Source organism: Macrobrachium nipponense, chromosome 5 (genome assembly GCF_015104395.2).
Source record: "Macrobrachium nipponense isolate FS-2020 chromosome 5, ASM1510439v2, whole genome shotgun sequence".
Lineage (NCBI taxonomy): Eukaryota > Metazoa > Arthropoda > Malacostraca > Decapoda > Palaemonidae > Macrobrachium > Macrobrachium nipponense.
In genome coordinates this window covers 142,983,745-142,998,744 of record NC_061107.1, presented here as the reverse complement: position 1 = coordinate 142,998,744, position 15,000 = coordinate 142,983,745, and the positions used below count along the sequence as shown (strand labels likewise).

Sequence of the window (15,000 nt, the reverse complement as noted above, 5' to 3'; positions counted from 1 at the left end):
AGTCATCAGGGCTTTTGAAATTTCTAGTAGATTAGATAGATCTGAGGTGTTTTCTCCTCTTCAACCATACCCCAAAAAATCATTAGGAAGGACAGAATATTATGTAAGACATTAATTCTACTTACCCAAAGTCTGAATAAGTTACAAAGTGTATTGAACAAGAAAACAGAAGAAATCAAAGAAGCGATACATGTGTAAGACGAATATTTATTTTCCTTTAGTAAAATATAGTAAGTATTCGCATATATATATATATATATATATATATAGATATATCTATATATGATATATATATATATATATATATATATATATATATATATATATATATATATTTAACCCCGCTCTACAGAAGAGGTTAATAATGCGCATATTTCCCAGAGAGCAACGGACTCTATCAGGAATGTTCAACAAAATGCAGTGACCGTGTTTTGGAAAAAGCTCCAAATGTCAACAATGATCAGGGAATATTCTAGGTAAACGGACGGTGTTTGCTGACGATCGTAAAACAGTTCAAATCGAGGATGCAAGCACGTACGCATGGAAAGCGATCTACCGGGCGGTCATAGATGTCACCTGATAATGACGTCATATAGAACATTCTAGAACAATTTAGTGTGTTCGTACACACGAACATCAGAACTGTGAGATGACTATTCCGATGGTAGGTAAGTCGGGATCAGACGACAAGCTCTTTAGCGGTTACCAGTGAGGAAAGCATGAGGGGGCACACAAGATCTACATAGTAAAAAGAAAGAACTGTTTAGTGTTGGAAATTGCAAGACTTTTGTTGAACACTGAAAAATTTAGGGGTGCCCTGACAGAATCCGAAGTGCAGTGAAAAAACATTGAATTTCTATAAGTTTTTCTCTCATGTATACAGAAACATTTTTTTATTCCCATTATTTTATGCTCATCCATTTTTATTTTTTTATTTCTAAAGGTTATGATTTCTTACCCCTTAGGTGGATTCAATGTCGCAAAAATGGGAATTCTGACTTTTATTTATCGACATGTTTACTTTTCTGAGTTTGCGGAAAATAGTGATATCTATGTGAGCTATTGTGAAGATTGAGGAACTGGTGTGGTAATCATTTGAGATGACTTTACGTTTTTTAGTTGGGTTTTCAATTAAATTAATTTTTGTGTCATGTTAGTTTTTGGGGAAGTAAAGATTCTACCCATATATCTTGGAATTTTGTGTGACCCCAGATGTGTGTGTGTGTGTGTGTGTGTGTGTGTGTGTGTGTGTGTGTGTGTGTGTGTGTGTGTGTGTGTGTGTGTAAATTCATGTTCTCAGTAACTGAGTAAGAAAGATTAGAGACAAAAGGGGCTCTGCTAATCTTTGGATTTTTTTTAGCTGTTCCCTTTAGAAATGTCACTCTAATGATGTTTGTTTATTACGACACAGTTTATCATAAATTATGTTTCACAACAAATCAGGTGTTTCGTAGTCTCTTAAACAAAAAGCTGAACTCACGAGGTAGAATCTTTGGATCACGGTTTAGATGAGACACTTCTGGGCGCTGGGCAAATTTGAATGTGAAGTCTTTTGGCAACTGTTTTATTTCCTGAAAAGTATAAGAGAAGAGAATTTGATTAAAGAATAATGCCGGAAATACAGATTTATGGAAGCAACTCAATTTTGAATTACTTTACCTTTCATAATGATATCACACATGTTTAACTTATCTTTCATTACCATTTTAAATGCATCAAAATCCAAATGTAACAAGTTGACTTTGACTTTGAATAGTTTTTACCGCAAAACTCACGTGAAACTGTTGCTGAAGGATGGATATATTAGTCTGATTCTGAGGTGTTCGTAAATCGAGGAGGGCCTCAGGAAACTCATGGCATGAGAATCGAGAACATTGCCCACAGAGGATCTCTCGTAAGACAGCGTGAGCAAACTTGTATTGTGTCTGAGATATAAAAGAAGCAAATGACAAGTGAAAGCCAACCAAATAGTATCGTAGTTCAATGTCCTGCTAAGTGTGAGAAAACGAGTGTTTATCAATGTAATAAAAAAATACATTTGTGACTGAATACGTATTATGTTTCTCATGTGAATTCAATAAAGCAGTGAAAAAAAAACTCGAGAATGAAGTACAATGCGCAGCCAGCAGTCATAAGTGGAGAACAAGAAACTGCATCTATTCAATAATTGTCAAGAAAGGGAAGTATAATGAATAATAAATAACCATTTTTAATATTTTGCTGTGTAACTAAACACATTGCATTGGAAGATGCCTCAAATCTCAATGAAAAATATCTAACTATTTTCTACTTACAGTACTCTCGATAAGTCTGGGTCTTCCATTTCGCAGCTTGACAAGAACTTCATTAGCGTCCATATACCCTGATTTGTTGATCTGGTCCAAAACCCCCAGTACGAATAGGATGGTCCCGGTTCTTCCAATGCCAGCGCTATTAGGAAGAGACAATATATATAACGAGTGACGTGAACAAGATTGGAATGCGAAAAACAGTTGGTTGGTTGGTTATGGGTCGAGGCAATTGTTTATAGAAGCTTACAAACATTGGAACAGACAAGACTAGCATACGCATCATAATATTACTGTCCGCATTGCTGAAATTGCGAGCGTGCAAATGACCTGGTTAGTTCGGAATCACGATAGTGACATCAGTGTGTTATAGGCTGCGTACATGAACAATGGGAAAACACATACATCAGGATAGACTAGCATGCGCGAATTTGAGTGTTCACTAGTATGGGAATTAATGGGGGAATTAGATGAGAAACTGTCGTAGTGGTCCTAAGGGACTTTGGAGATCCGAGGAGGCGCTAAGATCCATCGGGAAAGGTAAAGAACATTTAGAACATTGATATTTATTTCAGATGCATTGAGAAGGGAAGTGTGGTGGTGGTGCACACTTAATATTATTGACGAACTTTAACATTTCATTGTCTGATATATGGCTTCTTAATTTCAGATGGATTCGGTTGTTGCTACTTGAAAATGAACTCTCTAGACTTTTATATGACGTATATTGATAAAGACTCATGTGGTTGTCTGACAGGTGAGGATAAGGGGGATAATTATATACATGATGTTTTGTGGAAGATTAATGGTGGTTTAATGATTTTCTTTGGGATTACCTTTAATTCATTTTATTCCATTTTTATGTTAGCTATTTTGGGAAAATAAAATTATATTTTTAGATAGCAAGAGTCTGATTTCGCCTAAAATTTAATGATTAATTTTCAGCTAGCTACACGGGTGACAGGTGATGGGAACAGACCAAGGTAGGTCTTGCTATGAGGTAGGAGTTCTCGCCTTTTAATTAAATGGGTTTTTTTTTACCCCTTAACATATATATATATATATATATTATTATATATATATATATATATATATGTATATATATATATATATAGATATATATATATATATATATATATATATATATATATATATATATGTGTGTGTGTGTGTGTGTGTGTGTGTGTGTGTGTGTGTGCGTGGATGTAGTATGTATATACTACATCAATGCACAGGTGCAATTACTCTGGCTTATAGTAATTTCATTTTGATTAAAGTTAAACCCCCCTACACTGTGTCTGCAGAGGGTGCTATATATTTTACTTAAATACAAATACACTTATTAAGCTACGACCACTTTCAATCTCATCTGTGAACAGACACTGCTGAACTGGTTTACTTGTCTCTGCATGATCTCTGCCATCAACAAGCACCACTAAATAACCTGTAAATATCACAGCCATACATTCCATCGTGGATTCTTTTTTTCCATTCATTTAATTAAACAGCATTGTATATGTATATCATAGCTACTGTATACTATTAGAAAATTAGTCACATTCCCTATCTACACATTGTAAAATTTGTCCATTTCACATAGAAAAATTTCAAAATGCCCTCAACAACTTACTTTCCATACCATTCTGTTTCTATTCATTCATACTATATCTGTAGAAACTGTATTATAAGTTATTCTACGTCAAGTTCTCTCAAACTCTTTATAACCCTATTCATAAGAATTGAATTGAATATAGAATTTAGGCCAAAGGCCACGCACTAGGACCTATGAGGTCATTCAGCGCTGAAACGGAAATTGACAATAAAATCAACCCTTCAGTTTTTAATCCAGGAGCATGTTTAGTGTTAGTTGGTGACACAGATGTGATGTTGTAGAAGCTAATAAAATTTTTTGAAATATTAACTAGATAAGAAAGTTACAAGTGAGTGTTAGCAAGAGTCAGTGATGACTGTAAAATGGAAACAAGAACATAGTGAGATAAAAGTCTGAATAACTAGAGCAGAATCGAATTGGTTCATTTTTATTATTTGGTATGGTATGACTGTAGTGCACAATGAGTCAAGGAATACTTGATGCCAAGAAAGAGGTAGTTCTCCAATAAAGTCTGGAAGAGAAGAGGAATGGCCAGTGAAGGAAAAGTTGGAGGAGGATGGATCACATTCGGCCTCAAACTTCACTCACCTTTTCTATGAGAGTTCTCCTTCCCACAGATGGAAAAGTTGAAAGAAATTGTTGTAATTGGCAGAAAAAAAAAAGTTGTTACTGTTCCAAGAACACGGCAACAAGTATAGTATTATTAACTAATTAATTATAATAACAAACAAACAAACAAAACAAATCTACCACAGAACGCAGTAAGTTACCACAATCAGAATAATCAGGAAGGCTAATAACGATTCAAACACGTTTGAAACTCAAAATTAATAGGATAACTATGATGCCATCAAACGGAAGTTCCCTCTTTTTCATCCAGCCTAAATATAGCCGAAGTTACACTTCACAAAGGAAGAATGATAATTACATATCCGCAACTCATCTTTTCAGGGAGTTTTGCTGATTAGGAGATATGGCAAGAGATGACGCATTCTACAGCTTCAAGTTCTGAACCTCACTATAAATTCTTAAATTAAGTTAAACCTATGTCTTTACCAAATCAGCAGACATCATGTCCTTATTATTATGTATATCCTAAAGACAGCTGTAGATTTTCTTACCTGCAGTGTACAACAACTGGTCCTGTAAGAGGTTCCCTTCGAATAGAATTGATCATCTGGGCCACCCCATAGGGATTCTCGGGGACATCATGATCTGGCCATGTTGTGTACTGATACTGCTGAATCTGAGTAGTTGATAAACAGAAGATTAAAATATATTCTGTATTTTTCTCGATAAAAAGGTAATTTGAAAATATTTCTAATGAATGGGAAAAGTATTTTAGTTTTCACGAACCTTTCTGACTTCAGTTTGATCAGTTGCAGTAAAGGTACGGACGATGAAATCCATCTGTTAGTAATAAAAAAATTTGAATTAAAAAGATAGTAATGGTTTCAAATATAAATAGCAATTTTAACTATTCAAACAGTAAACTCAAACTGATAAAGAAAGCGGTTTCGAGGCTCAAAACTAGGAAACAGGACAGACTAATCCTCAAGTGAAACATCACTAGTATGAATCATGACCATGTCAAGTCAATGTGGTTTTAAATTCACTGAATCTGACATCATTATTTTCAGAGGATGAAAAAGAAATCTCTTCAAAAAAGGGATACTGTCAACGTGGTAGAAAACTGTGGAGGAAGCAAGAGGGATCAATATGATGAAAAGTGAAAGTTGAATTAGTTCACCTTAAATTCAGTAGATACAAGAGTGATGTCTATTCCTCCTTTTGTTATAGATCCTTCCGAAGGCCAATACTGGGCGACTTTCACCTGTTGTGGACCAAATTATTAACTACAGTACATTCACATCGACAGGCCAGTCCCTTATGACGCTCCCGATTGGCTGTTGATAAGCCAATCACAGGGCTGGAAACTCTCAGTCTCTCTCGAGAGTTCATATAGACAGGATGTATGTTCTACCTCTCCTGAGGTATATTTTTGAAAGACGTATCCCTGAGGAAAGGTGGAACATACATCCTGCCTATATGAACTCTCAAGAGAGAGACAGAATCCAGCCCCTGTAACTGGCTTATCAAAAGCCAATCCGGAGCGTCAGAAGTGACGGGTCTAGACATCAGATGCACAGTTGATATGAATCCAGTACAGTAACGTAGGTAAAGAGTGGTGTGAATGGTATGTTAAATGTAGAGCAATATGGATAGTTGTTCTTTTTTATCACAAGCTATTTCACTAAAGTTCAGATATTATTATTATTAGTAGTAGTAGTAGTAGCAGTACTATACACGGAATCTTCATCAGTAACACATCAACCCAGTAACAAATGTTGTATAAACTCTAACGTTCCCTACATATGAGGACAATGATCAAACAATTTTTACTAGCCTTCATAGTTGATCACCTAAAGTAAAATTTACTTTTGTGCCTTAGACTACATATAATATATTATATATATATATATATAATATATATATATATATATATATAGATATATATATATATATATATATGTTCATATTACAGTTATACATGCACTATATATATTTATATTTATTATAAACTTAAATATATAAATATGTGAGAATAATAATTAAATTAGATTATATATATATATATATATATATCTATATATATATAATTCTATATATACATTATATATAGATATATATATATATATAATATATATATATATATTTATGTATTCTTAAATATATATAAATATATGAGAATAATATATATATATATATATATATATATATATATATATATATATATATATATATATATATATATATATATTATTGTATGTATATGTGTGTGGACAGTATTTTAAAGAAAAAAAAAATAGTCCTTCCTTCATCTTTTGTTTAACTGGAAGAGAAGGTCAACCCAGGGCAGTCAAATATGTCAATTTAATGTGACAGGTGGGGGAGCGTTGGATTAACAAATCAATGGATTTCTGCGTAATTCTCTCTTTCTCTCTCTTACTTAGATGAGGGAATGTTGTTAGTACATGTATAGGTTTATTAATATTTTCAAATTATAATAATAACAATATTAATTACAAAATTCGTATTAAAATATCTTTCCTTTCCTTTATCTTTTGTTTAACACAATGAGGCCAGAGCTGTCAAATATGTCTATTTAACGCACAGGTGGGCGAGAGTTGTTATTAACAGGTCAGTGGATTCTTAAAATCTCTCTCTCTCTCTCTCTCTCTCTCTGTAATAATTCCAACATAATTTCACTCTATTAAGTAAGGACCTCTCTCTCTCTCTCTCTCTCTCTCTCTCTCTCTCTCTCTCTCTCTCTCTCGTTCGCGGTAGTTAATTTTAAACTGATCTCATTATATCTTCACCATCTAGAACTGTAATGCGACGTTCCAAAACATAGACATAACTAAGTATTGTATTAGACCATATAAAAAGTACGGTTTATTCATGGAAAGAAATTTCAGAACATAGACAGACACAGAATAAAGAAGTTGTTAAAAATGAGGTTGAGACGACTCCTAAAAATAGATTGGGTGGAAAGGGGAAGAAGAGAGAAATAGTACATGTACAGTGTTCCCCCGTATTAGCAGGGAGGCGTACTAGACATCCCCCCCCCCCCCCCCCCGACTCCCCACGCCATAGTTAAAACCTCGGATAGTTAGAACCACTTCTAAAAAACGCTTATAACTACCTATCTTGAAAGTTAAGATACCAAATATATACCTTAATTACACAAATGACATCTTACTTCAAATATACATTAAATTACTATCCTATTACCGTATTAATCTTTGAGATTATATTATTAAAATAATTTCTAAGTCATCTTAGACATTTTACCATTAAAAATATATACGTGCAGCCAATAACACAGAGAGATGAGACGAGAGAGAGACGAGAGAGAGAGAGAGAGGAGAAGGAGGAAGAGAGAGAGAGCGCACTGAATGACATCATCATATATCTAACCATCAAGAGTGAAATTATGAATTGTTTCTGAGACAGGGAGAATAATATTGGAGACACACATACACAGAATAACTCCTTACGACTCCAACTCCTTCCCTTCCGCCAATAGTATATCAAACTGTCATTACTCCCCGCCCTCCTTTTTCGAGGTGGATAAAAGGACTGGGAGTCACTATTCCTTTCATTAATATTAATATTTGAAAATTAGTTATTAGGTAAATCATTTATTTATACTACAAAACAAATAAACATTCGTTAGTAAGAGAGAGAAAGCGAAAGAAAGTCTCATTGTTATTTTTTAGTCCTCACTAAACTTAATATTATTTGAACATTAGTACTGTATATTAATATTTCATCATAAAATGTAGTAGTACCCTTAAAGATATATACATACACTTCTAACACTTCAGCCAAAACAGAGAGAGAGAGTTACCACTATGACATACATATCTCATGGGGGGCAAATGATAGAGAGAGAGAGAGAGTGAGAGAGAGAGATTATTCTATTTCTTTAAAATACTATCACATAAATTTTGTAATTACAGTGTAATTACTATCAATTTTAATATTATTATTATTTGAAAATATTAATAAACATATACTATACACCATAAAAATTCTCCCATCTCATTAAGAGGAGAGAGAGAGAGAGAGAGAGAGAGAGAGAGAGAGAGAGAGAGCACTTGCTCCCGGTGCTGTCACATTAATTGATATATTTGACAGCTGTGGACCTCAGCTTAGTAACTGGAGTTAAAAGAAAGATGTGGGAAGACTGGCATTTCCTTCATTCTTACATAATTTTTTAATATCTAAATTAATATCTCACTAATTCACTAAAGTATTTTCTTTAATGAATTTATATTACTGCTGTTTACATTAATTAATATATTTGATTAGGAGAGAAGAGAGAGAGAGAGAGAGAGAGAGAGAGAGAGAGAGAGAGAGAGAAATTATTATTTTTATTATAGGATATCATTTAATCTTATTAAACTTACCAATACAGTATTAACCAATATTAATATATGAAAATTAGTAAGTCACTTTTGTATCATAAAAATTCATTTAGTCAGGAAAATAACAACAAAATATATTAATTAGTGAAAATTTATCATTGGAAAAACCTACGAACAGGCGAACTCCCTGCGAATAAAAGGTAGATGGGGTCCAAAGAAAAATCCGCGTATAGGTGGGTCCCGAATCTCAAAAACCTGAATATGGGGGCTTGACTGTAATCTTCACAGACTCCTATATTTTTACCAACCATTTATTTCTTTTTTTAAGGGTAATGTATTAAGCTAACTTTTAAATGAAATTACAGTAACTTTAGTTTCATTTAAAAGTTAGCCTAATACTTGGGGAGCATGATTAGGGTCATATGTAGTGTTCTAATTCTAGAAATATTCATTTATTATTAAGTTTCTTGCAGGTATCTGCAAGTTATTGAATTTTGTTATTGAATTTTGTCGCGACAGCTGTTTCGCCTTATGGTATTATCAAGCAACTACTGACTTACAATCTGGCCTTTCGGCCTATTTATTTCATCGTGTGGGAAGTAGAAACTTGAGGTATGGGTACTGGTTAGTCTGGGGATTAACAGCTTAACCATTAAGGGTGTTGTTTTGGATACAAAGAACATAAGGACATATGTACTAAGACATATGAAAGTTTAAACAGTGGTTAAATAAATATTCAAAATATAATGCCATGTGGTACTGTTTCCATGAATGTATGTTTAAAGTTTAATGTGTTACATATTGGTTTTATATACAAAATTACAAAATTACATACAAGAATAAAAATGAATATAGAAATTTAAATACAAATATTAAAAATATTTTATAGCATGCATAAAGGTACAAATCAGATAATTTCTGTTTATACATAAATGGTCTGCGTTGGTTAACGGCTGCAGATTCGTGTTGGGCGGGGCCTCAGCGACCTGACCTTACCTTACAGACCTTACATCTTGTTCGGGTTGCCCCAGGTCCCTCAGTGTGAGGCACCTCTAATGTCTACCAGAGAGTTGCTAGTACATCTTCCGGTATATTTTGCATCTTCCAATCTTGGATGGTCTGGGATGCAGTTTAGATATTTGTCGAGCTTATTCTTAAACACATCTACGCTCACTCCTGATATATTCCTCAGATGAGCAGGCAACGCATTGAATAGACGCTGCATTATCGATGCTGGTGCGTAGTGGATTAATGTCCTGTGTGCTTTCCTTATTTTTCCTGGTATAGTTTTGGGCACTATTAATCTACCTCTGCTTGCTCTTTCTGATATTTTTAGTTCCATGATATTTTCTGCTATTCCTTCTACCTGTTTCCATGCCTGAATTATCATGTAGCGTTCTCTTCTCCTTTCTAGACTATATAATTTTAAGGATTGTAGTCTTTCCCAGTAGTCAAGGTCTTTAACTTCTTCTATTCTAGCTGTAAAGGACCTTTGTACACTCTCTATTTGTGCAATATCCTTTTGATAGTGTGGGTACCATATCATATTGCAATATTCAAGTGGACTACGAACATTTTATTTTTTTATAAAGCATAATATGTGTTTCAGCTTTTCTTGTTTTGAAGTGCCGTAACAACATTCCCATTTTTGCTTTACATTTTGCCAACAGAATTGCTATTTGATCATTGCATAACATGTTCCTATTCATCATCACACCAAGGTCTTTAACTGCTTCCTTATTTGTGATTGTCTCATTATTAGGTCCCCTATATGCATATAGCTTTCTTTCTCTGTCTCCATAATTTATTGATTCAAATTTATCAGAGTTAAATACATCCTATTTACCTCTGCCCAATCATATACTTTGTTAAGGTCTCTTTGTAGAGCGTTCCTATCTTCATCACAAGTAATTTCTCTACTTATTCTTGTGTCATCTGCGAAACTACTCACTACCTGAATCCTTAACATTACTGTCTATGTCTTCAATATAATAACAAACAGTATTGCAGCTACACCGTACCTTGCGGCACACCGGATATTATTACCTTGACTTCATCCGATTTCTCGTTTCTGTTGTGTAAAAATTCTTTTAACCATCTTCCTACTTTATCCACGATATTGTGTTTTCTAATTTTCTTCGCTAATATATTATGGTCTACTTTGTCAAAAGCTTTTGCAAAGTCTAAATAAACCACATCTGTTTCATTTCCGCTTTTCATATTTTTGAATATGTTCTCACGGTGGACTAACAGTTGGGTTTGTGTACTTTTTCCGGGTACAAAACCATGTTGTCCTTTATTAAACAAATTATTTTTTATTAAATGTTTCATAATATTTTTCTTCATTACCCTTTCATACACTTTCATAATATGTGATGTTAGACAGGCCTAGTCTTGATCCACTTTTGAAAGTAGGGGTAATATATGCTAATTTGTGCTCATCATAAATCTTGCCTGTATCTACACTTTGTCTTAATAATATTGCAAGTGGCTTTGCGATAGAATGAACTACTTTCTTTAACAAAATAGCAGGCACTCCATCAGGCCCTGCAGCAGCTCCATTTTTAATTTCATTAATAGCCTGCACAATATCAGCTTCATTAATATCTATGTCAGCTAAATATTCACTATTTTCATCCCTTACTTCTATATCATTATCTTCATTTATTCTATTCTAGGGGTGAATTCTCTCTTATATCGTTCTGCCAATATGTTGCAAATTTCCTTTTTTTCATTCGTTAATCTCCCTTCAATTCTTAGAGGGCCTATTTCTATTCTTCTTTTATTCATCTTCTTCGCATATGAGTATAATAGTTTGGGATTTTGCTTGATATTTAATAGGGTTTTTTCTTCCAAGTTCCGTTTTTAATTTTCCTTTTTCGGATTGTAATAATCTTGTTTTGTTCTGCATTTTCTATCTTACTTTTTAGTTCTATAACTTTCCATGCATTTTTTCTTTTGCAAGACCTTTTTTCCACTTTCTGATTTTTCTGGAACAAGATCCTTCTGTCTCTTGGTATGCATGACTGATGTTTACTTGTCTTCTTCGGTATATATATCCACTATTTTCTCTAATATTTTATATAATATCTCCTTATTTACCTTTATGTCATCACTTACGAAAATGTTATCCCAATCTTTGTTTAATTCTTCATTTATTTCTGACCATTTTATATTTTTACTGTAGAAGTTGTATTTTCCATATCCTTCCCACTTTTTCATTTCTTGCTTATCTCTGTTTTCACTTGCTTTGGAATGGACTGTTAATTCTATGACATTATGGTCTGAAATACTCGCATTATAAACTATTATTTCTTTAACATAATTCATCTCGTTCACAAATACTAGGTCTAAAGTATTTTCCTTTCTTGTTGGCAGGTGATTTATTTGTTGAATGTTGTATTCTAGTAGCATATCTAATAGCTTTTCGAATTGCCTCTTATCTTCTGCACTACTATTACTCTCTTTTTTTTATTTGTATAAGTACATCCACAATCTCCTATTCGTTCTTTCCAGTCTACGAAAGGAAAGTTGAAGTCTCCAGATAGGAGAATAGTCCAGTCCTTGTGATTTCTACATATATCATCCAATTTTTCTATTATTAAGTCAAACTCTTTAGTATTGGGAGGTCTATATATTACTATGTTCATTAATTTTTCAGATTCAAATTCTACCGCTATTAGTTCACATTCTGAGTTACTATATTTCTCATATATTTTTCCTTGTTTTTTGTCTTTCCCATATATTGCGGTTCCCCCTTGATTCCTATTTTTCTATCTGATCTATAAGTTCGGAACCCTTTTATTTGATCATCATTCCCAGTCTCTTGGGAATACCAGGTTTCACTTATATTCATTATATCTATTTTCTTTTCAATTTGGGTTAGTTCTTCTTAGTACTCTATTTTTCTTTTTGAGTTACTCGTAACTAAACCCTGCGCATTCATCACTATGATGGTTTGCGTGTTTTCTCCTTCATTTAATATTGGTAATAATAAGGATTTTCCCATGTCTCTTTCCTGTTCTGGTATGTTGTTCTTTTTTCATTTCCAGAAAATTCTGACATTAAAAAATCCAACTTTTCCATAATATTTGTTCTTCCTTCACCATAATTATTCATTTTGTGTCTGAATCTGCAATTTTCTCCATATTCTGCATTAAAAAATCCTCTTGCATAATAAAAACAGTTATTATCTCTTGAGTAGAATCTTCGAGCTGATGCATTGAAAATTTTTTGCTGACACCTCTGCATATCTCGTTGATGGCTTGCTTTTTTCTTTTACCTGATATTCTTCATTCCTCTCTTTATTTGTTTCTTTCTTATTTTGGATTTTATTACTTGATTGATTATTTATTTGATTATTTTTCATGGCTACAGGGTGCATATATTTACATTTTTTGTCGAACTTACATCCTTTTCCTTCTTTTAGGTTTTTGCATATTTTTGGATGTAGATCTCTGCAATCATCCTCATATCCATCTAGGTATGCACATTTACCATATATTTCATAGTTGTGACATACCTTGAGGATGTTTGTAGTAACATTTTTCTCCAAATCTGCAATTCCCTCTTTTCAAAAGGTTGCAGACTTTGTCTTTTTTGTATATTTTTTCCTCTTTCCCGTCATTGTGTAGATCTGGATAGAGCCTCTTCGCATTTTCTTTTGTGTTGTCATATCGTAATTTATTCTTCGTAGGTATGCTGCTTATAGCCTCATATGTAGTATCAATGAGTATCTCTGCATCCATACTTTTATCTTGTTCTTTGTTTTCCTTATTTCTTTTCTGTCATTTCAGTTTGTTTTTGTTCTCTCTTACGTTTCCTCTTTTCTTCTTCTTCACTCTTCCTCTTCTTCTTCTTCTTCATCCTCAACTATTTGTACATTCAATCTTGATTTAATAACATTGTCTATCCATGGTAGACATGTTGAGCAAAAAATTCTTGTGTCTTTTCTCATATCTTGCATTACCTCAGCACACTGTGGATGGGTCGGAATGTTGCATGCACACATTTTTTCTGATTAGGTTTTGTGGATTAACTATGCTATACCACACCTTACACAGTTTACATGCTTTTGGCATTCTTTTTCCTAATGCATCAATTAGGATATTCACAAGGTTCACTTTATTCATTTTCTTTGTCGGAATATGTTGGTTTATGTATATTTTCTTTATGAGTCTCTTGACCACTTGGATTTTATTTGGAACTTCTTCAATTATTTTCAAGATGTTTTCAGTTGATTTGTTCCAGTTTGAAGGATTGTATCCTTCTAATATATCTATGAATGCTTTTGTATCTTTTTGGTTAGGACTGTTGCTGATTTCATAAATCAGAAATGCCAGTTCCCTTCCTGCTACCTCATCGTATTGCGAATCTGCCAAGCAAGCTAAATCTCGCCATATTTTTCCGCAGTTGGAACTTACTGCCATCTTGTTCTGATTTACAGTATTTCACTTGATAAACTAACTTAGAAGACGCTTTATCCTACTATTTTCACACTAATCTTATCACCGATATTTCACGAACACTTCTAGATATTTCTCAAATTCTAGACGTATGTTAAACTTGTGATATCTGTTGATTAATCTGACTTCGCGCAGGAACGTCTCACCAAGCAAGATGAGCGAGTATGTTGGCTCTCGCTGGATCCTCTCATGTCTTTTAATGTTCTCGGTGGGTTGGGGCGTGCTGTCTGGTCCCTGTTGGCTTGCGCCCCTTAAAAGACATGAGAGGACCCAGCTAGAGCCAAGTAACATGCTCGCTCAGGTCGCTGAGGCCACGCCCAACACGAATCTGCAGCCGTTAACCAACATAGACCATTTAGAAACACGCACACACACTCACTCAAATTTAATATTATACACATTTATGTATAAACAGAAATGATTTGATTTGTACCTTTATGCATGCTATAAAATATTTTTTATTCCTGTATTTAAATTTCTATATTCATTTTTATTCCTGTATGTAATTTTGTAATTTTGTATTTAAAACCAACAAGTAACACATTAAATTTTAAACATACATTCAAGGAAACAGTACCACACGGCATTATATTTTGACTATTTATTTAACCACTGTTTAACTTTCACTTTTATTGTCTTAGTACATATGTCCTTATGTTCTTTGTATCCAAAACAACACCCTTAATGGTTAAGCTGTTAAT

General features: G+C 33.5%; 1 protein-coding gene across 1 annotated transcript in view; it reads right to left on the bottom strand.

Annotated features, from left to right (window-relative positions):
• The window catches only part of LOC135215686 (receptor-type tyrosine-protein phosphatase epsilon-like), a gene marked incomplete in the record, with an annotated part of 194,636 nt that overhangs the window by 49,233 nt on the left and 130,403 nt on the right, over positions 1–15,000 (bottom strand). Inside the window, 6 exon segments of the mRNA XM_064250634.1 lie at positions 1,481–1,571; positions 1,776–1,925; positions 2,295–2,430; positions 5,022–5,146; positions 5,257–5,310; positions 5,651–5,734. Coding sequence (XP_064106704.1) covers positions 1,481–1,571; positions 1,776–1,925; positions 2,295–2,430; positions 5,022–5,146; positions 5,257–5,310; positions 5,651–5,734 — 640 coding nt within the window.